Source organism: Dendropsophus ebraccatus, chromosome 4, assembly GCF_027789765.1.
Source record: "Dendropsophus ebraccatus isolate aDenEbr1 chromosome 4, aDenEbr1.pat, whole genome shotgun sequence".
Classification (NCBI taxonomy): domain Eukaryota; kingdom Metazoa; phylum Chordata; class Amphibia; order Anura; family Hylidae; genus Dendropsophus; species Dendropsophus ebraccatus.
In genome coordinates, this window is record NC_091457.1 from 72,147,467 (window position 1) to 72,171,812 (window position 24,346).

The 24,346-nt window shown below is 37.7% G+C and overlaps 1 protein-coding gene across 1 annotated transcript in view; it reads right to left on the bottom strand.

Annotated features, from left to right (window-relative positions):
* The window catches only part of LOC138789721 (cadherin-8), a 336,813-nt gene that overhangs the window by 87,811 nt on the left and 224,656 nt on the right, over nt 1-24,346 (bottom strand). The window contains exon 6 of the mRNA XM_069968497.1: nt 11,865-12,052. Within this exon, the coding sequence (XP_069824598.1) occupies nt 11,865-12,052 (188 nt within the window). The remainder of the gene's footprint in view (nt 1-11,864; nt 12,053-24,346) is intronic.

Here is a 24,346-nt window from a genome sequence, read left to right on the forward strand (position 1 = left end):
TAATATTCTTAGTGTTACTGCTTTGTATTAACTATCAGACTACGTAAAACTACAACCGTAGTTCTCGCCGCAGAACATGACACATTTTCAATGGGATTTTGATATTGTTCCTGACAGTCCCAGCCACAGACAGATGTGGCAGCAGAGAAACCATATCAGACCAGAAAGAATACATAACTTTCTACAGGGTATACAGCAGCCCATAAGTACTAGAAGGCTTGATTTTTAAATTGTAGTAATTAACAAATTTGTATAACTTTATGACACCAGTTGATTTAAAAACATTTTTTTCTCTTGAGAGTACCCATTTAATGAGAATGAAAAAACAATGTCAACCTTTTAAGGAAGGAGCCAAATTTCGTTTTTGCGTTTTTGTTTTTTCCTCGTTTTTTTCCATTTAAAAGGCGATAGCACTTGCATTTTTTCACCTAAAAACCTTTAGTTTTTGCGTCACTAAGTACACTTTGCAATGGCTGACTTAATTTTTGCATAAAATATGCTGCGAAACCAGAAAAAAAAATATATGCGTGGTGAAACCCCCCCCCCAAAAATGCAATTCTTTCTCCTTTTATGCCGTTCGTCCTATTGAAAAACTGAAATGTTATATATGTTCCTCAAGTCGGTACGATTAAAACACATAACTTTTATATTACTGCTCTATTACCTTGCTTATAATGCTTTTATCCTTTGGTCAATGGGGCTGATTGAGGTGTCATTTTTTGCGCCGTGATGTGTTCTTTCTATCGGTACCTTGATTGTGTATATGCGACTTTTTGATCACTTCTTATTACAATTTTTCTGGGTTCACACTGCATTTTTGCTATCAGTTTTTTCATCTGTTTTATCCAAAAGATGGTTGCATTTGTGCATGTTGAAAAATGAATGGATTTTGATTCGTTTTTTTTCATGCTTTTTTCAATGGAAAAACAGATCAAAATGGATGTACACAAATGCAGGTTTTTTGTGTTTTTTTTTTTTTTTGCATATAACAGATGAAACATACGCATTGCAAAAGTGCAGGGGGAACCCAGCCTTACAAAGTTGTATAAAATAAAAATGCAGGGGTCTGAATTATTATTACTACTACTATTATTATTTCATTTATTATTATTATTATTATTATTATTATTATTATTATTATTATTATTATTAAACATTATTAACAGTGATTTGGTATTCTACAGCTAAAAACAATGCTAGAGAACAACAAGGAAGAAAGTATCCTTCTGTAAAATCTACTTTGGTCATTTCTAACTAGCACAGAATAAGACATCCACTTATATGCATAAAATGTTGCTGTTACTTTATAAGGCTATGTTCACACATTGTCCAAAAGCTATGTTCACACAACGTTTTTTTCAGCCCTATTTAAAATGCACTAAGAAGAGGTCAGACAGCTAAATGATGTCCGTTATTTTAGACTCAAAATAACGGACGTCATTTAGCTGTCTGACCTCTTCTTAGTTCAATGACTGGGGTTTGTACATCATTTTAGTTTGGGATTACGAATTGGACTTTGGGTGTGGCTAAATTGAAAAGTCCATTGAATTTAATAGTAAAAAAAACGGAGAAAGAACAGTGACAAAAGAAAAACTGTGTGTTAACAACTAATAAAAACCGTCCGCTGTTTGCAAAAGACGGCCAAAAATAATGATCATGTTCATTATTTTGATGCCCGCGGTAAAAACTTCCATTATTCAATACACTGTGTGCATTGGACGTCTGTCTTCCCATTGACCTTAATGCATTGCCATTGCAGTCAGTTAAATCTCGGCAAAAACTGTTTTTTTTTTATGTAAATCGGCCGTCTTTTCAACATTTTATGACGTTGTGTGAACATAGCAAAAAAAGGAAAAAAGCGTTTACTTTTTGTGTTCAAAAAGACGTCCATTATTGCATCATTTTTATTGGCTTGACTAAAATGCATTAAAGGCTATGAAATAATGGATGTCTTTTTCACACATTGTATTGAATGGGTGTGCCTCAAAAAACGTCCGTCATTCAATACAATGTGTAAAAAAGATGTCTGTTATTCCATAGACTTCAATGCATTTTAGTCAAACCAATTAAAATGATGCAATAAAGGACGTCTTTTTACCCTAGAATGCATACCTGGGGCCTAGCAGGCCCGCTCTGTCAATTGTTTTCTATTTACTGCAAGATTACTTTAGTTAGAATTCTGAAACTCTAGGTATTCCTCAGGTATATAGTTGTTAGTCATTTCCAGTTGTTCATATATTTTTATGTTACAGGCATTTCGATATAACAACTCTTTTTTTGTGAATACCCCATATTCACATACCTGGGGCCTTTTAGGCCCGTACTAGGTTTACATGTGATCCTACGTCTTTTTGTCTTTACTGTTGCCCCCATTAGCTACATCTGGAATCTTTTTATCGAGAACTGTACTAAGCATTACTATTCTAGTGAAAATTGGACAGTGGATGAGCAACTTCTTGCATTTAGGGGACGTTGCAAATTCATTCAGTATATGGCCAGCAAATCTGCTAAATATGGTATTAAAATTTTCTGGATGTGTGATGCTGCAAGCTATTATGGAATGAATGGTCTGATTTACTGTTGCAAAGATGTTGACGCTCCAGTCCAGAAGGACCTATGTTCTGACGTAGTAAAAACACTTGCTAAACCAATTTTCCATTCTGGAAAAAAAATAACAATGGACAACTACTTCAGCAATCTAGAACTGGCCAATTTTTTGCTTCAGAAACAAATTACACTTGTTGGTACAATGAAGCAAGACTGCAGAGAAATTCCTCCAATCATGAAGCACAATCAACATCGACAACTTTATGATAGTGTATTTGGCTTCTGCAATCAAGCGACAATGGTGTCTTATAAAGCTAAGAAAGAAAAATCGGTGATAATACTGAGTACAATGCACCATAATGCAAGTATAGACACCAATAACAGGAAACTGAAACCCGAAATAATCTTGCATTATAATAAAACCAAAGGAGGAGTTGACAAGATGGACGAAATGATTGGAGAGCATGCGTGCAAGAGGCAGACAAAATGTTGGCCTATAGTTCTTTTTTATAATATGCTATGTGTCAGCCCTCAATACCTATATTGTTTATAGTGAGACTCATCCAGAATTCCATGCTGATGATCAGATGTGGTATACGTCTTCAGGAACATCCAGAGCCAAGAGATAAAAAAAAAAGAAAGCGATGTTACATTTGTCCAGCAAAGAAGGACAGGAAATCGGAAGGTGTCTGTACTACTTGTGGACAAAATGTCTGCAAGGATCATTCTTTCGAACAGATCACGTGTGAAAGATGTTGCGGTCATTAGTAAATTTGAAAAGGAAACTTTGAAAAGAGATATTCCCGCAGAATGTTTACTGCAACTTTTATATAAAAAAAACTTTTAGACAAAAAAACATTGTTATAAAGCGTTATATAGAATGTGTATATTGGGCATTTAAATCCCGTTCAGTTACTTTTTTGTTGTTTTTTTGCACATAATAATGTTTTGAATTATTCACATCTTAGGATGCATTGCCACTAGTGCTGGTGTCTGCCAGGAGGTGATCCGTAATGGATCTGATCTCTTGGTAACTCCAGTTAAGGCTGCCTGGATTCTACCAGCCTTAGCTGGGGTCACCAGGAGGTCAGATCCATTACAGATCCCCTCCTGGCAGACACCAGCGCTAGTGGGAATGAATCTTTACTTTGCAATTTTCAAATAAACTTTGAAAAGTATTTTTATTTGAGTTATTTCATGTTATTTACACCGGGGCCTAAAAGGCCCCAGGTATGTGAAAGTGTAGATTTTTATGGTCATGCATTCTAGGGTTAAACACAAAAAGCGGATTCCTTTTTAGACATTGTGTGAACATAGCCTTAGTGTCATTTTACCATAATTACACCAGAAAATGCACCAAACTCAATAGCTGGGGCCAGCTCCAGCTAAGTCTATCAAAGTTATTGAGCTGTTGTGCTATAATTCATTAAACACACATTTAACTGAATGCTACTGCTACTAGTGATGTAAAGCCTGCATGCAACTGAATATAGACAGCAAATACCATGCCCTAGTACTGCCCTGGAAATATTTCGCAATAGCCCACCTGCAGCTTTTCCATGCAGACTAGTAAATCACATTAGAATTAACTTATTCAAGCTACCAAAGAACAATGACATAAGCAATGTCTGCCAACCTCATAGGGCTCAGTGACTAATAGAGATCTCTGAGAGTTATGTAACTTGGTTAAAGTGAAATTCAGGAAGTCAATACACAAGTCTCAAACGTTTGTTACGGCCCTTTGCTTTTAATTTTTTAAATGTGCTTCTTGAATATTTTAAAGCCCACCATACCGCTTATAATCACAAATGTAGTCAATGATCCCTGCAAATAGAGTTCTGCATAAAAAACAGATGTACTTAATTGGAATGCATTAATTTCTGCCCTTAATGTAGAAAAGCTGCAAGTCTGGACCACTTCAGTTTCATTTCGTTTTAGGAACACATCACACTTTTTTTTAACAAACCCTATATTAATATGCACAATAATTACAAGAAAAAATTGAAAAGGAGAATAGAGTTACTAAGAGTGGTCACTGATTTGTGCCTCACTTCCAGCTGATAGAGGAAAGACGAACATAGAAGCAAGAATAGTTAAGGGAAGTCCCACAATTAAATGTCCTATTTCTCTGTTAGGTTATGCAAAACAAAACTAGATACTGCCGCTACATACTTATGGTGCTCTTTGCTGTTCTGTTGATTCCCCCTTAAAAGGGAACTATCAGCAGATCTGACTAATCTAACCTGCTGATAGCCCCCTATAGCGCCAGGGAAAGTGGCATAGCTACTGTACCATAGAGGCAGGGTAGGCAGCTGCTATGGGGCACAGGGATGCACAGGGAAGATAAGAGCCTCCTGTATCCTTCTGCTTAACCCCTTATGTACTGCAGTGTGTTAGTGACCCAATGTTTACTTAAATTCTGCAACACAAAGGGTTAACAAGCAGAAGAAAATGAGATATTTGGTCACTGCACTGATAACCCCTGACCACTGTTCTGCTGCCTGCCCCAATCAAGTAGGAAAATGTGCAAGACTCAGTGAAGAGGTCAGCGGTTATCAGTGCACCAACAGTAAATCCTTTTCTTCTGAACACTGGATCACTTACACACTGCAGTACATAAGGGGTTAAGCAGAAGGTAGTGTGCTCCTGCACCTATATATTTAACCATAAGGGCTCCTAATTGGCCCTTATAGTTCAAACTGTGAACTGACAGAGAAAGCAGCCATTGGCTCTCTGCTCTGCCAGTCACTCTTGTGGCTGCAGGCAGGATTCTATATAGATAGATACGATAGATAGATAGATAGATAGATAGATAGATAGATAGATAGATAGATAGTGCCGTGTGTTGTGTGTAGCGGAGGAGGGCCCTTACAAAGATTTTCTATGGGGCCCAGTGAATCCTAGCTACGCCCCAGGCCAGGGATGCTGAGGAGGAAGGTTTTTGTCTTACCTTCCTCCTCTATGCCGGTCCTGGGCTGTTAGTCAGGGTAAACTCTGCTATGGAGCACCATTAGGAGAACTGCCGTGCACTGACACAGCAGTGATCCTAATGGTGCTCTGGAGCGGAGTTCACCCCGACTAACAGCGCTGGACTGGAACAGAGGAGAAAGTAAGACACATACCTTCCTCCCCAACGTCCCGGCCGCTATAAGGTGCTATCAGCAGGTTAGATTTGACTAATCTGCTGATAGTTGCCCTTTAACATGTTCATTGCTGGTAACAAGAAGCCAATTTTTGATTTTTATTGGCTATCCTTCTCAATAGCAGGAATTACTGTCTGTGTAGAGAAACCAGGTAATGCTGCTGACCATTTGTAAACACTGGCACTTGACACATCAGGTGTACAGCACATTCTATAGAAATAATGAAATAGAATGAAAAACAATGGGTGCCATAACAAATGAGAAACAACATCTATACACAAGGACATTGTTTTGAAATCAAGTGTAAAAGTAATTCATCCCTGATGTAAGCACCCTAGTACACAGGGTGATTATCAACCAAACTGTCCAATATGACCCTGTGTAACAGGACCAGCCAATAAGCTGAGCAAACATCAACTGACCTTGTCTGACCACATGCAAGGTATTGAAAACATTTTTTAGGTTTTTTAGTTTACGCATTTGGACAAGTGAAATTAAAAGTGTCTTGCAATAAAGATGAATGAAGTGTAGCTTCCTCATAAACCTAGTTCATTTATGGACATCAATCATAATTTTCTTACTGCAGCATTTGGAAAAGTCTATTATTATGAAGCTGGAGTAGATGTGATAATGCTCCTAATTGATTTCAAATCAAGATTTCACTGTATTTTGTATTCCGACCACATGAAAATAATAAGTGGAGAAGGTCATTGGTAATGAGGTTCATTTCTTCAAATTTCCCGATGTCAAGATCTATAAACGAGAGCTACTTTCTGCCTTATTGGCATTGGTCTCACAACTTAAGTACAAAATCTATTTTAGGCAGTAAATTCAGTGATAAGAGCTTATCATATGTTGAAAATGTTATTGTGCTACATCTAGTGCAGAGCTACACACAAGGAACTAAAAAACATCAACTATAGAACCCTCATATCATGCTTCACCCCCTTAGGGTCCTGAACCAGACCTAACACAGCTCTTCCTCACTACTGTCTGAAACGTAATCTTTTTCCTTTAAAGTCTTGCCATGTAAACTATCATTGTTTGGCCATGAACCAGGGGTGTAACTACCACAGTAGCAGCCATAGCGGCTACTATGGGATCCGCCACATTAGGGGGCCCCATGGCATGCAACTACAATACACTGGGCCCCATGGGTTGTCATTATTTGCAGTACCAAATGACCAAGTAGGCATCCTGAGATCTACAAATGTCCCTTTAACTGAAAGTACTCCTGACAAGCGCTTGCTGTTACGCAGTTATGGCTACAGTCGGGAAGGAGTGGATTAAAAGTTTGCTATGGGGCCCAGCCATTTCTAGTTACGCCCCTGCCATGAACAGAAGCTAAAACTGAATTAATTACAAATTTGAGGGGCTTATCATTTGTCAGATATTCCTATATACCTTTTTGTTTGATTATTGATTGATTTTAATCTTAAAGGGGTTATCTAGCATTTAAAAAACATGTCTACTTTCTTCCAGAGACAGCACCACTCTTGTCTCCAGTTTGGATGGGGTTTTGCATTGAAGTGAATGGAGCTTAATGTTTTTCTAATGCTAAATTACCCTTTTCAGAATGAATAAGCCTAATTATATTCATAGGTCCAGAAGTTTTTTTTTTTTTTTTTTAAGGTATAAGGCTATGTTCACACGTGGTTTAACAGCGCTTGTTGCATAGCAACAGATGCTGTTAAGCTGCCAGCCAATGGGCTACATTTAGCCAGTTCCTGCAGCCAATACCTCTGTATCGGCTGCAGGAACGTTCTTTTTTTACTATTGGTTTGCGGGAACTGTCGGGTGTGCCTGCAAATTAATTAACCATTCACTTCAATATAAAGTGTGGCCACCGCCTTACATTACATTGTGTGAACTAGGCAGGTACATTATTCTAAAGAACGGGCATTAACATAATAATGTGTGAACAGAGCGGGCGGCATTGTATTGACTTCAGTGCATAGCCGTCCCTGCAGTAAAGAACGGACACTAATTCCATTGCCATCAGCATCCGTTCTTTACTGAAAAAGAACGTAGTGGGAACATAGCCAATAGTGTCAAATAACACATAATTACTAGGGGGGACTTAGAATCTTCCAGCATATGTATGTTTGGTTGAATGTTAGCCGTATGCACTAGGATTCAATGGTTCACCTATTGGTGCATTTATATCTGTGTAAAGTCATGCTACCTTGTTATAAAAGTTCAATCTTCTGATTGAATGCTTTTTCTGTTCATAAAAGGCCACCAATGGAACAGCTTGTGATAAAATACTGTAAGTAGAGATGAGCGAACATTTCGGACTTTTGGTCCGAAAGCAGTTCGCTTGATCTTGATGCCTGTGCTCCCGGGTGCATAGTTATATGCGGCCAGGATATTCTAGGGAATCGATCTGGAATTCCATGGAATATCCTGGCCCCATATTCCCGGGATCGCAACTATGCACCTGGGATCACAGGCATCACGATCTAGCGCAGATGCCGTTGGACCAAAAGTCAGACGGTTCCCACATCTCTAACTGTAAGTCACTCTTTATCCTTCATTATAACACACTGAATCTGTGTTAGTGTCCTTGACATTCAGGTAACTAGTGCGGACACAGTGTATTTAAGTGTCACCTTCAATTCCTATAAACCAGACCAGAATTTATAATCAGAATTTCACCTTTATTAATCACAATATATAAAAATATAGATAATCAGGAGTTAAAAATCTGTAGCCATGCACACAGGGGTGTTCACACTCCTCCAAAGCACATTTCACGTTAGCTTTTTCCAGGAGATCCTCCTGGAAAAAGTGAACGCGAAATGTGCATTGGAGGGGAGCTGGCACACATCCACACTTCAGGTATTATGGTTTACTAATACTGCATCTCTCTGTGGGTCATTATTGTGTTCTTTGGGCATTGTGCAATATATGTTGTAGTTTTATTTATCACCCTGGGAGTAGTAGCAATAGTGTATGGTGTTTACAGACTTCTGTGCAATATATGAGATTTGTGATTGCTACTTATTACTTCATATTGTTATAACCCTGAGTGTGGACACCCCTTTGTGCGTGGCTACAAATTTTTAACTCCTGAATATGTATATTTTTATATATTGTGATTAATAAAGGTGAAATTCTGATTATAAATTCTGGTCTGGTTTTTAGGAATTGTTTGTGTTCCACAGCCCTGGACTGGCTGTTATTGGTCTGTATAGGAATGTATTAAGTGTCACCTTGTAGATTTTAAACCCTTGTGGGCAGGGTCCTCTCTTCCGAAGAGTCATTTATTTTACTCATATGTTTTCTTGATTGTGTGTTACATTCTGTATGAGTACATCCTGTATGTTAAGCCAGTATCATATATACTGCACTCTGGAATCAAGGGTGCTTTAAAAATGATGAAGCATGGGCAATTAGTAAATAATCTATACCGACTCCTACTGTCCACATGATTGGCGGCCAAACCTTTGCACAAGAAAGTAGGACCACTGTATGCATTCTGCTACTTAATCCTTATTTATATCGACCTATAGAACAGCACGAATAAGAAGTCAAGGTGTTATGGAATACTGAAATCAACATGTCTCAATGCAGGTAATTATTAACTTAATTATAGGAGAGCCTCTGTTAAACCTTTGTGAAAGTAGCAAAAACACAAGGAATAATTTATTGAGCTTGATAGATTGCAGACGACCCTGTATTCCTATTGAATATCAACCAGGGAAGGTCCTTTGTTTTAACTTGACTGTGTAATGATCCTTCTGCAGTGATTTAGGGAATGTGTATGCTTACTAACCTTCTGTAGCCTACAGCTTCTTCCCTGGACCACTAGATTTATGTTCTTGTTTTATCTCTCCAGGTATACAGCTCGTCTTTCTCTGATAGTGTTTTACCACTCTTAAGATTGTGTTTGTATACACATGGTATTGCTAATGATAAAACTGGACAATACATATCAAACTAAAGGAGAGGCTATATCTGCAGTTTTAATTTATTGTATCCTGTGTATGGCTATGTTCACACTCAGCAAAAAAATAAAATAAAAAAAATAAAAAAAAAAAGAAGAAAGGCATCTGTAAAAAAAATAAATAAAAAAAATCTGTCATTAAAGCATTTGGCTATGTTCACACTACGTTTAACAGTGTCCATTGCATAGCAACGGATGCTGTAAAACTGCTGGCCGTCGGGCTGCATTTAGGACCTTCCTGCAGCTTATACCTCTGTATCAGTTGCAGGAACATTCTTTTTTTTAACATTGACTTGCAGGTACCGTCGGGTGTGCCCGCAAATCAATTAACCGTTCAATTCAATGTAATGTGCGGCCACTGCCGCACATTACATTGTATGAACAGCTATGTGAACTGCAATGCCGCCCCTGCAGAAAAGAACGGACGCTGATTCCATTGCAATCAGCACCCCTTCTTATTACTGAAATATTATGTTGTATGAACAAAGCCTTTTACTTGACTTCAATGGACTTCTTTATGACGGGCTCTCTTTAAGGAGGGTCACTACCCCTTTGACCCACTTGACTTCAATGAAATGCACTAACATCTTTTGCAAATAATGAACATGATTTTATAGTTGTTCACACACAGTTTTTCCTTTTTAATCCTTTCATCGTCCTATTAAATTCAATAGACTTTTCAATGAAAGACACAGCCAAAGGGCAATTAGTCCACCTAAGCTAAAATAATGCACGAACAGCCGTCATTGCCCTGACGGGCAGCCAAATGTAATATAGGCATTATTTTGAAATCAAAATGATGCATGCAATTTAAAAAAAATAAAAACTAACAAAAAAATGTTGTGGGAACATAACCTATTACTGATCATAAGAGCAATTTAAAATATTAATATAATGATAAATCATTCAAAACTTTTATGAAGATCAATATAAGAAACTTCAACTTTATATGATAACTCAATATAGGACTGTTGTGTTGAAAAGATAATATAAATTTTGGTGGTCGATTTTGTGTCATTCATGAGATGATTGTGTTGAAAAGTTCTTTCTCCTCCCACAACAGTGTCGGTCAGTCACAGACAAGTCACACAAAATATTTTTTTGGTTGCACAACTTTGATGAGACTTGCTGTTGCACAACTAAGGTTTTCCCACACTGTTGCTTTTGGGCTATTGACTGTGGCTTCTAAGGGGTTGAACATTCAGGATCTGAGCTCCAGTAGCTTGAGTACTAGCCATTGCAGTAAATATATTGCAGCTATATATTACAGCCTGCCCATTACTATGCTGTAAATATACTGCACATTGTATAAACACCTTTCTGGCCATGGCTATGTTCTCACTAAGTGAAAAAAAAAAAAGAGAAAAGGCGTCCGTTTTTTGTTTTTTTTTAAATAACATCATTACCTTAAAATGCATAAACGTCAATGGAATGACGACCAGCCAATGCACACAGTGTATTAAATAATGGACGTTGTTTGCACAGACGTCAAAAGAATGATCATGACAAATATTTGCGAAGGTCTGAAGTGGGTGCATAGCCATAGGCTTTGTTTACACAACGTCAACAAAAGGCATCCGCTTTTGCTATTTAAAAAGCTGTCCGTTTTTACAGAGATTTTATTGACTTTAATGCAATGCATTGAAGTCAATAGAATGACGCACTTCCAATGCACACAATGTATTAAATAATGGACGTTGTCTGCCTGGACATCAAAATAATTATCATGACAACTATTTTCGGACATCTATTGCAAACAGCGGATGTTCTTTCTTTGTTGTTCACACACAGTTTTTCTTTTGTCACACTCCTTTTACCGTTTTTACAATTAAATTCAATATTTCTATGAAACACACACCTAAAGGCCAATTAGACCACCTAAACTAAAATAATGTACCCACAACAGTCATTGCACTGACGGTAGCCAGACAGCTAAATGATGACAGCCATTTTAGACTCTGTGAACAAAGCTTTAACATTGTAATCCAAATCCAAAACTTTACAAAAATGTATACTTTACATAATCTCCTATTTATCTAAAAATGATTTATTATAATGCCCCATAATTTCTAGATATACGATAGTTGAAAGATTCATATTCACTAAAAAGAGAAATAAGAATGTAAGAGTTTTGGTGTGTTCATCCTACTCATCAAATCATAAAAATTTTGGAGTTGTACTACAGATGGTTTATCCGTATATAATAAATTAAAAATATACCCTACCTTTCGCAGTCGAATGACGCCTTCCTGTGTCTGGGAGTCTGTAGTGATTTCAAACACGTCTCTCCCATCACCATCGATGATGTCAAATGAAGATTTTGCATTATCTCCAATGTCTCTGTCGTTTGCCCTCACTCTTCCAACTGCATCACCAATAGCAATGTCTTCTGGGATTATAAACTGATACTGACCTTACAAATAAGGGAGAGAAAATATTATAATTAAAGTTAATGGCAAAGGTTCCTCACTGTGAAGAGGACTTGATCAGGCCAGATTATCAGTCTCTAAATGCAAACAATAAATATTTCAATTTAACAAAAGCAAGCAGAATTTTGCAAATAATTATTTGCTCAAATAATACCTTTACTTTTAAATAACTTTTCAGGATACACTGTTGTGAGTGTCCATGAAAAATAATACCTTGTTTCTGTAATTTTTATTTTCCATGAATTAATAGGTAATGACTATCTGCAATAATGTTCCCTATATGTTCCACATATACATAAAAATAAAAATCCTACTGTCCTGTCTCTATATCACAATATTAGAAGCAGGGGTGGCAGCAAAGAGGACAATACAGAGCAATATTGACCAGTTTCAGCTGCGAATGAAACAATTGGGTTAGGTAAAACACTCACTAAAGCTTTTAGCCATGCTCCTCTTTGAGTCTCTGTCTTGGGCTAACTACCACACCCCCTTCTCCCCATGCCTTCTCCATAGACTTCTAAAGGCAGCTGTAACCTGATACTTGAGAAAGTGGGCCTGTCTCAATACTGATTTTACCATTCTTTTTTATTGTGGAAGTTGAGTTTAGGGTGGGGCAATGCTGGTAAAAGGTTACCAAGTAGTTTTCACTGAACAGCGTCCGGAAATAATAGGCAGGTACATTATTTTAACGCCTGTTCTAAATAACGGGTGTGAACACAGTGGGCGGCATTGCATTGAATTCAATGCAATACTGCCCCTGCAGTAAAGAATAGACACAGATTGCAATGGAATCTTTACTGAAATCTAACATTGTGTGAAGATAACTTTAACACGGTACATTTTTTCTTTAATACAATCTACTGTCATCATAATGGTGTAATATCTAGATTAAGCTGCTCTCCTTTTGCTATGTTTTATGATACAGATGTACTATGACCCATCTCGTCATCCCAGGAGCCTGATGTGAGATTTAACAGCAGCATGTTAATTAAGCAGCTGCTAAAAACAAGATCCTTGCAGCTGCCGCCCTCAGCACGCTCACAACTTCATCTATACATTTATGGGAATTCTTTACCATAAAAATCGCAATAGCTTTAAAGTATATTTGTAACTATTGCAGATTTTACTAATTCTTATGTCTAATTGCTGCAGTACATCTTTCCTGTGCTGAACATACCGGATTCTCCTCTTTCTCTTTGGCTAATTTTCCAGTTGGTTCTGCAATCTGCAGTCAATATGTTGCAATTGAGAAATTTGTTTTCTTGTATTTACAATCATGCAATCTCTTCTGACAAAATCCAATTACAAAACATGCACCAATGCCCTCTGGCAAGCTCTTCACATGACTGAATAATAGCCGTTGTTTCTAAAACCTTTAATGCACTGATGAACAATTCCCCCTTCGTTCTCCTAAATCTCTTGGCAGAACCTAATTAAAGATGGTATATTCTGGTGTGAAATATTGCTCTGTCCAATTAAGAAAGATTTAGTGTTCTCCTAAAATTTGTATTTTAGAGTTGACTAGGAGTCAGCCTTGACTTTGTTTTCTAATAATAGAACATCTGGAGAAAAAGTGCAAACAAGCTTCTTACGATTGCTAAGTACACGAGAAGAGATAGACAGCTACCCCCAACTGTGAAGCAACTCAATTCTATGGGTAAAAGTATCAGACTTCGGCAGGACTAAACCCAGCGTGAAGATCATTGATGCCTAATATTAAAAAACCTCTGAGATAATTAGAGATGTGGAAACTTTAATTTAGAACCATTAGACACTATTAATATATTAGATAATGAACATTACGGGTGCTCATTTGCATGTTTTACTTTGCTTTAACAAAGATGTGTTGCAAAACAAAGTAAAGAATGTATTCACATTTGCTGGTACATAGGGTTCCCATGCTTAGTCAAGTCCTTAAAGGGGAATTCCAGTCAAAGTTACCTTTATAACATATAGATGTGAAAATGTGTAATTTAAAATAAAACACCTTTCTGAGCAAAGGTCCATTAAAACTGATGATTTTAATATCAGAAATCTCTGAATTTCATCTGTGACGTCCTCTTCCTGTGGGGGAACATGTCATTTCTCCAGGGGGTACTTTACTGAACTGAAGCCGTGCTTTTAATATTCAGAAACATACAATTGTAGCTTTTGGGGTACTTTGATATAATTTGTTTTAGTAGGGTTTCTTGGAATAGAAATGTTAAGAAACTGCTCTATGGCGTGTCTTATTCTAAAAATCTGTCAAGGTCTCAGATCAAAGGATTCACCAATGAGATCTCATGCGTATCTATTACCTATGCAAATATAATTTTCCTCTTTGAGGAAAACTAAAAGACAGGTCTCAAGAAAAAAAAAAAAAACAATAAAGACCAGTAGAACTTGAACTCATGGAAAACCGTATTAAATTACCACCCATGCAATGACACCCCTATTTTTTTTTTACAATATGCCCAATATGCTTGGTGTAAAGCTGTTAAAATGCTATGTCACACATGAGTTGCTGTGGATGACCGAAATAAAGGTGGAGGCACTAGGCTCTTCCAGGTTTAAAATTATTTAATACTTAGAAAAAGTTACTCATTGGTTTCATGTGTTTAATTATAGGTTTGGTCAATGGTTTAGGAAAAGAGATGAGTGGACCTTGAGCATGCTCAGGTTCATCCATAATCATGTGATCATGAAGAAAATCATGTGATGTGTAAGTTACATTAACTGTCATTTTTCTATTATTCATGCTTTTGTGTTGAAACAGACACCAACACAGATTAAGGCTAAGTTCACACAATGTATGACAGTGGCTGTCCTGTGACACAGCCGTGTCACAGAACGTCCGCAGTCTGTGAAGTTCAACTCGTCCCGTACTGCAGTACCGGCCGGATAAACTTCATTTCTTTCGAATTGGAATGCGGGCACATTCGGGTGTGCCCGTGTTCCAATTAACCATAGCAGACAATGTAAAGTACGGCCGGAGCTTTCTAATTGGAATACGGGCAGCCGGAGCCAGAATTTACATTGTCTGCACTGTCAGTTTTGTGCGGCCGCTATTTATTAAGTGTGAATACTCCGGCCGGGATTCCATAGAAAACAATGCAATGTATTTTTTCAATAAATAATGTCCAGTGTTGCAATCTGCAATAACGGCCATTAGGAATTGAAAAAATATGTTGTGTGAACCCGGTTTAAGGCTATGTTCAGACAACTTCAAAAAGAGAGAAAAGGCGGCCTATTTTGCAATTTAAAATAAATTCTGTCTTTGCCGTGATTTGGCAATGGCAATGCAAGTCAATAGAAAGACTTTTTTCCAATGCACACAATGTATTAAATAACGAGCGTTATCACCACAATAATGTTCATCTTCATTATTTTCAGACGTCTTTTGCAAACAGTAGAAGTTTTTTATCAGCTGTTCATACACAGGTTTTTTTTTTGTCACCACCTTTCTCCTTTTTTTTTCTACTAAATTCAATGGACTTTTCAATTAAGCCACACCCAAAGGCCAATTAGTAACCCCAGCTAGAATAATGTACCAACAGCCGTAATTGCACTAAGGGGAGGCCACACAGCCTCAAAATGACAGAAGTAATTTTAAATGGAGCAGAAAAAACATTGTGTGAACATAGCCTAAACATGCAAACTTAATGAGAATGTAAAGTGGTCAAGTTCAAACCCATAATCCAAATCCTGTAAGGACATTTTGACCATAAGTGAGCTGCTTGTACGGTGCCTCATCACCTCTTTATAAACTGGTCTCAGGCCTTTAATCATTTTGTCTTCTACAGTAGAACAGCACAAAGAAACCTGCACAATTTCCGCTGACACAGATTAATAAAGGTTGAGGATGTTTTTTGACCCTCACTTCCTATTACACTTTATTGGAAACTGTTTCTGATTAGAACATTGCCTTTATACTCAAGACCTTAACTGTATATATATATATATATATATATATATATATATATATATATATATATATGTTATACCATCCCTGTCCTATCAGTGGAAGACTCACTGCTGTGACCCCCCACAATTTCTAGAATGAAAGTGGAGTCAAGACAGGAAAGAGCTGTGTCCCTTATTTGTTGCATGTTTGGCCCGTTATAGCTTATGATCAACCATGCAGTTTCCAAAGAAAATGAGCAGAGCCAATAGGTGTTAAAGGGTCACATTTCTTATCACCATTTCTATTTTATTCTTGAGATCAGTAGAGATCGCAGTGGTTGGCCACTGATAAAAGGTTAATCATGTATCCTAGCAATATCAATCAAACTGCGAAAACACTTTTGTCCTGGCTATCCTTCACTCATCTTCATGCTCTTCTAGACAATGGTTCACTGTTTAGTCAAAGAAGTGCCACTAATGATAAAAAATAAGAAAAGTTATGAAAACTATTAGTTTTACTACATTTGTTTTAAAGAAAGCCTTGGCGCTTGTTGGGCAAATACTAGTTCTAAGCAAAAGGCCAAGTGTAAATATGTGTTTTCTAAGCTTCCATTCATCATTTCAGCTGTAAATTTACATCAGGCATGCTATTCCTTCTTCGTTTACTTGGCATGGATAATCAATATAGAATGCTTCTGCCAGCCGCCTTCACCTATTTCACCTTTGCTTAGTTAATAGCTACTTATGCATATTGATTCCCATTCTTCTTGGATATGCATAAAAGAAACTTGCTGAAATCTTGGAAGCAAATTTATAAATATTTTGATTGTTTCTGCTTAAGATTTTGTTAACATAGAAGGTTTCTAGTTTCATTGTTTAGCCAATTTCTTTTCCCCTGAAAGTTTGTTTATCTGAATTTTTTTGTATGTAGTCCATTTTGTGTATACTGCTCCTAAACAGATCTATACAGTAGTCTAGTCATATGTTACCTCTCTCCCTCCCTGTCTGCTCTGCATGACTGAAGCATTGTGGGGGAGGAATTGTTTACAACGTGTTATCATGTAAACACATTGAGTTGCATATATATATATATATATATATATATATATATATATATATATATATATATATATATTCATTTGGGAACATTGCATAATCTTATTTATTAAATATTCAACGGGGCAAATATTTACTAAAAAAATGTCATAGTTTGTTAGATGTTGTGTGATTTTTTTCACACAATTCTTTTTATGCAAAATAATGTCCGTGTTTAAAACAACTACACGAACATAAGTTACGTTGATAATTATGAAACAATGGCTGTTATTTAGCCTTAAAAAGATGTGTGAACATAGCCCTATGCCGTATAACCTAAAACCCACAGGCAGACCACTTTGCTTTCCTTTGGCCAAACATCAAGGAATAGGCAGCACTCCAGACTTGGCCATCATGGGAAATGCTTCAACTCAGCTATAGAGTCTTTTTCAAGCTTGAAAAATGTGGCTTATTCCTTGATGTTTGGTTTATGCAGTGAGTCCAGCTACCCAGTGGTTGTGCACCCCCAGCTGGAAGCTTTTTAAAGCTAATAAACTAACACAGTGCTGTTCAGACCTCATTCTGAAGCTCATTGCTTTCCTTTGGAGTGCTCAGAAGATGTTCTACAATATTTACTTTTTGTTCATATTGATGAGTCACAAATGTTTGAAAACCTTCCCATATTGTGACAAGAAGCAGATGATTTTCTTCTATAGGAAACTCACTGGCTATGGAGAATGTTTAGTAACAAACCACTAACATGCCACTACACATACTGTAGGAACCAAGCATGAACATGGTAGTGATTTCCACAACAGGTACAACATTCGACATTAGTGACATGATATTTTCAAGCCTGCTGATAATGGGCGCATTAAAATATCCTGCTATGTACATATTCAATGCGCCTATTCCTTTAGTCTCTATATAGAATTTAACCATTTGCTAAAAAGCTGCCAATCTGTATAAATTAAACCTTCAACAGTTTGGGTTCTTGTAACCATCATTGACAGCACTAAATAACACATCCACCATTAAGCAAACCCCTTACATATATACAGATTTAGGCTGCGTTCACACTACGTATATTTCAGTCAGTATTACAACCAAAACCAGGAGTGGATTAAAAACACAGAAAGGATCTGTTCACACAATGTTGAAATTGAGTGGATGGCCGCCATATAACAGTAAATAACTGCCATTATTTCAATATAACAGCCATTGTTCTAAAATCAGAAAACAGCAAATATTTGCCATTAAATGGCGGCCATCCACTCAATTTCAACATTGTGTGAACAGATCCTTTCTGTGTTTTTAATCCACTCCTGGTTTTGGTTGCAATACTGACTGAAATATACTGACTGAAATATATATATATTGACTGAAATATACGTAGTGTGAACGCAGCCTTAGGCTATGTTCACACGGCGTATCAGACCGGCCGGTCTGTGGTACTTAAGTACCGGCCAGGTGATCTTTCCAGCCGCGGAGCACTGATGCGGGCGCATCAGCGCGCGCCCGCTTTAGAGCTTCCCATAGCCCACAGTGAAGCAAGCGGCCGGAGCCGCTCGCTTCACTGTGTGAACTGACAGGGCTTTCTGCAGCCAGAATTCACTGAATTCCGGATGCAGAAAAATGACATGTCAGTTTTTTCTGGCGCCGTATGGGATCCCGGCCGGAGCGTGTACGATGTGTATAAGCTCCGGCCGCGATCCCATTGTTACACACCGCAAAACTACGTCCGTAGTTCTGTGGCGAGAACTACGGCCGTAGTTTTACGTAGAGTGAACATAGCCTTAAAATAATGCAGTAGGAGCTATATATATATACATATAAATTTGTATTTTATCTGTAATTATGAAACTATTAAGGTGTGCATGTCTAGAGATGAGTATTGGGTACTAGATGGTAATCGTTACTCGGATGAGCATCTCGCAATACTCGAGACAATGGCATCTTCCTCTTCCTGCATGTTTGGCAGGGGAGGCTTTGGGAGCTCGTAGCATCATGTGGGATCCCTACATATCAATAACATTGATTGCCTGGCCAGATCAGATGACCTGGGCATATAAGAATCAGGTCCTGCAATGCTCTCTTCAGACGCAGGCTGGAAGAGATTAGGGAGAGAGACGATGTCTGTTAGGGAGAGTGTTAGGCAGGTAATTAGACTGAAATAGGACACAAAGAACCCAACAGTCCTTCTAAGGGCCTAAAATTTTTAAAACACATATATATATATATATATATATATATATATATTTTGCTACTCTTGTCTTCTGTCTTGAACGTGTAGTGCACCTGTCAGTAGTCAATTTGTCCTGTTGCTGACATTCTCTTAGCTGGCTGGGATCTGTAGTTCAGCTATACCTATCCTCACTGTGCAGTGTCCTGTGCAATGGGTGCTGTAAAAAAAAAAAACAGTTACACAGATACTTTATACGACTACCCCCAAATCTGCTGGCGTAATGTTAGCCAGCCCCAGAGGCTTCCATGCATGCTGCCCTTGCTGTTTCCTGTCCATTTCCATGTTGTTTTCATAATTTTCTGAGGTTTCCAGGTTTTCAGGCAACCTTCCCTGTGAAGAGCTTTGGTCTCCTGCAAAAATGCTCGAGTTTCCCATTGACTTCAATGGGGTTTGTTACTCGAAACGAGCACCCGAGCATCGGGAAATATTCATCTCGAGTATCGAGCATTTCACTACTGGCTTATCCCTGTCCCTAAAAACTTTTAATTCATGATAGAGCTACAAGGAGAGTAGAACAAGGAGGGAGAGAAGCACATGGCTGATTGACACCCTAGAAATGCGTCCTGTTTGCATGGCTTAAAGCTTGGAAAACGTGCTTAGCAGAATACTCCTGGCTTGTTCTAGTAATTAGTCATGTCTGAATGGTGGAACCCCAACTTATTAAATTTTAGAGGCATGTAAAAAGTTTTGATCAGTTGTCTGATTGCTACAACAAGAAGAGAGAAGCATGCAGCTGAGTACTATTCTCCCCACTCTCTGTACCTGCAACCAAGAAAAGCCCATTGACATAGATTGGAAGTTTATCTTGGTTATATGGTTTAGAGTTGGGAGATAAAGCACTTAGCACACCCTATTACTGCCTTGTTTTAGCATTCCTCAGGGTGAACACTCATACCCAGACCAATCAAAATAAATATGTTTCTATAACATGTCAAAAGGTTTCTAAAGTGACAGTGCCCTTTTAAGTCTCACCTAAGAACATCCTACCCAGGAACACACCAAATATTTGTTAACAGAGTTTGCCTAAAATACCCCTTTTTTGCAATGTAGCCCACATGATTGTCCAGATAGGACTATTGGCAGGAATAATTTTTATCTGCTGAGGGCAGAAAGAGTTTCATTATTTAACTCATCTTTTTAAGGCTATGTTCACCATAATAGTTGAGAGCTTCCATCATGCAAGTGGACTTTGTTTGGCTATGTTCACACAACGTCAAAAATATTGAAAAGGCGGCCGATTTTAACATTTAAAAAAAACTCAGTTTTTGCGGAGATTTAATTGACTGCAATGGCAATGCATTGAAGTCAATGGAAAGACAGATGTCCAATGCACATAGTGCATAGGGCGCCAAAATAATGAGCATGATCAATATTTTTGGACGTCTTTTGCAAACAACGGACGTTTTTTATTTGTTGTTCACACACGTTCTTTCTCCGTTTTTACTATTAAATTCAATAGAGTTTTCAATTAAGCCACAAAGTCCAATTAGTAACCCCAAACTAAAATAATGTACGAACACCAATCATTGCACTAAGGGGAGGCCAGGCAGCTAAATTATGTTTGTTATTTTAGACTTAAAATAACCAACGTGTGGACATATCCATGGGGTCTTTTTTTTTTGTTTGTTCCATATTTTCAATTTAAAAATGCGCTCCATTGAAGTCAACGGGAAATTGTCTGGCAGTGCACTCACAGTATGGAATAACATCCGTAATTGATTATGACTGTCCAAGGCTATGTTCCCACTTAAGCAAAATATCGGGGAAGGTGGCCGTCTTGTAACATAGTTGGATGGTAATAATGTTCAGGATCATAATTAGTGTCCATATAGTTAAAGAGACAAGCGTCTTCCTCCGATATTATTGCGAAGTAGGACACTTTTGTTTATCTTCTCCTTCTTTTCAAAGGGCTTATGTTCTTAAATAAGTAGTAGTTGTAATAATAATAATAATAATAATAATAATAATAATAATAATAATAGATATTTATTTTTTCACAATACCCTTTACTATTATTCTTAGTTATTTGTAACGCTTCATCTCTCTATAACTGAAGCTACATCATGTGGAGCTCTGAGACTAATTTACACTTCACTGCATCCCGTTTCGTATACATTTTGTTTATTCTCTTTTGGGATAAACTAATTTGAAAGGAGTTTACATGGTTTCCAAAGATAGTGCACAATTCACTCCATAGAAAAATCTATGTAATGTATCTTGCAAACTAATGGATTAAAATAGCCCCAGTGGATCCCGGCTACTTAATAGGAATGTTCAATGCACTTTTAGGTAAACACTACAATTTCTTGTGAAATGGCTATAAAGCAATTTTCTGGAGAGCTTGTAAGAATAGAACAAGTTCATCTTTTTTTATTTTAAAACCCAAGAGGGGAACGTAGACTCACAATTTAATCATGAATTCACATTGCTGTCCTGCACAGAATCAACAAGCTGAGGCATTCTGCTGTATTGTATGTAATCAGAGATATATTTGGAGGGGTAAGACCAATCCCATGAGTATTTCCCTGATCAATTTTATTTAATCGAGCATATTCTATTTCTCCTTTAATAAATCTTTTAAAATCAGAATAAAGCTGTGGTCACATACTGTTGAAATGATGACTTTTTTATTGAAAGTACATCATTTAACAACAAGCATTATACATAATTTTTGGACAAATTGTGTCTGTCTAATAAAAATGGCCACCATTTTAACTGTGTGTTGACATAGTCACAAAGTATTAATATATTACACAAATAGCAGTATGGCTATGTACACACAAAGTATTTCCATTAGTCTTTTGGTCAGTATTTTTGGGGAGTGGAACTGAAAGGGCAAAATTAATATAAAAAGATTTGGCTCCCACAATGTCTTTTTTTGGACATTTGAGGCCAAATAATGACTTATTTTACAATGAAAGTTAAATTGTACAAATGATTGCCGTATTTACAAAATAATGGGGGAACATAGCCTGAACATAGCCATAGGCTATGTTCCCACAATGTAAAAAAAATGGGCAAATAACTTCTGTGTTTTAGCCTTATTTTTACATTGTGGGAACACAGCCTATGGCTAAGTTAACACAGCGCTTAGCAGCATCCATTGAATAGCCGCGGACGCTGTTAAACTGCTCGCTGCTGGGCTGCACCTGTTCCTGCAGCCGATACCCCTGTATCGACTACAGGAACCTTTTTTCTTTTTTACTATTGATTTGTGAGCATCGTAGGTTGTGCCCACAAATCAATTAGCCATTCACTTCAATAGAATGTGCGGCCCCCGCTGCACATTACATTGTGTGAACTGCTGTTATTTCCGTAAGCTGTTCAGTGAACAGCGTCCAGAAATAATTGGCAGGTACATTATTCTAATGCCCGTTTTAAAGAACGAGCGTTAGAATAACGCTATGTGAACACAGCTGGCAGCATTGCATTGACTTAAATGCAATGCCGGCCCTGCAGTAAAAAACAGACGCTGATGTCATTGCAATCAGCGTCCGTTCTTTAAAAAAAAAAAAAAAAAAAACAATGTGTTAACATAGCCTAACTGTGTTTTCAACTTACTAATGGTTTGGTTGAAAATGCCGAACTGCCGCAAAAGACAGAAATTGCTAAATTGCAAAAATAAGAGACCTATATAGTATCCAAACAATGCCACCATAATATCTAAATAATAAACCCTACTGCACACCCACAGCAGTCCTAGGTCTTAAGTTTTCAAATCTAGCATCAGAAACTGGTAGTAAGACCATATTGTGAATCATTCATAAGAGGGTTGAGGAATTCCGTCCATGGTGGAGATACTGGTTCATTTGCCACCTTCAGCTTTATTCACGCATTATGATACCATAACATATTCCACGGCACTGTACACATACTGTCAATCTAAATTCCAAATCATATGAGTATATTTTAAAGCTGAGTTGACAGAGGAAACTTTTCAAACATATAGAAGAAGATACAAACCTAGGACAAGAGTACTACTGAAAAGAAAGAGAAACAGCACACCATGGCATAATACAGACCATGCATCAGATGGGAGTGATAGTAGGGAATGCTCTTATCTGATCGTGTTGTGCGAGGTAAGAGGCACAACACTCAAACAGCATGTAAGATTGAACTGCAGCCACTCCTCAGATTCTCCCACAAACGGGATCAATACAGCTAGAAAAAAACTCCACTCCACCACGAGGTACTGTAGGGCGCAGGTCCAAGTCCAATGTAACCATCAGACGATATATATATAAAAAATGGTTTATTTAGCAATTAAAATGCGACAAGTGTCTTTCTTATTAACTATATAAGTCTGAGTTGGTGGGACATAACCAATATTATGCCTCTAAATTTGATAGCTGTATTCACTTTACTTTTACTGACTGGCTGTCAATTATGTCACGAGAGGGAAAAATTCAACACTATTAAAGTAAATTTGATAACATTTTTATTTTCCTCAGTGGAATACCACAGACTGTTATGTATTTCCATTGTGTCCTGTTGTTTTCAGAATCACTGGAGGGCACAAATTCCAATGCAAAGAAATATGTATGTGCGAAGAATTTATGTAGCAAGGGTATAATATATGTTCTTCCTAAAATCAATCCTCGTTATTTTCTTTGTAAACTGAATGAAAGCATAAAATATTGAAGACAAGCTACGCTGGAATCAGGACTATTTTAACCTTACCCAACCAGGCATAGATTGGGGCCCTGTTGAGAAGTAAAGTATGCAATAAAAAACAGAATTTGAGCCACAGACCAAATACTACATTAAGTGGCTGCAAGCTATGCCAATTGACATCCTAAATAAATATATACAAAAGAGATAACACAATATAATAACCCCTTGCCTCAATATGACATTCTGGGAAGGTCATGGGATGCAGGTACTTCCCGCAAAATGACGTTCCCGGAACGACATTTTCTCTCTGCCTCCCCCTCTCTGTCCCTAACAGCAATTGGGCAGCGGGAGGAGGCTGTGTGACACAGCCTCCTCCCGCTGCCTCTGCCCAGAGGGAAGTTGCACTCCACCCCGAGCAGTGCAACTTAACCCCATAAACACCGTGGTCAGGGTGACCGCCATGCCTATGGAGCAGCCGGAGGGAGATCCGCTCCCTCCGACC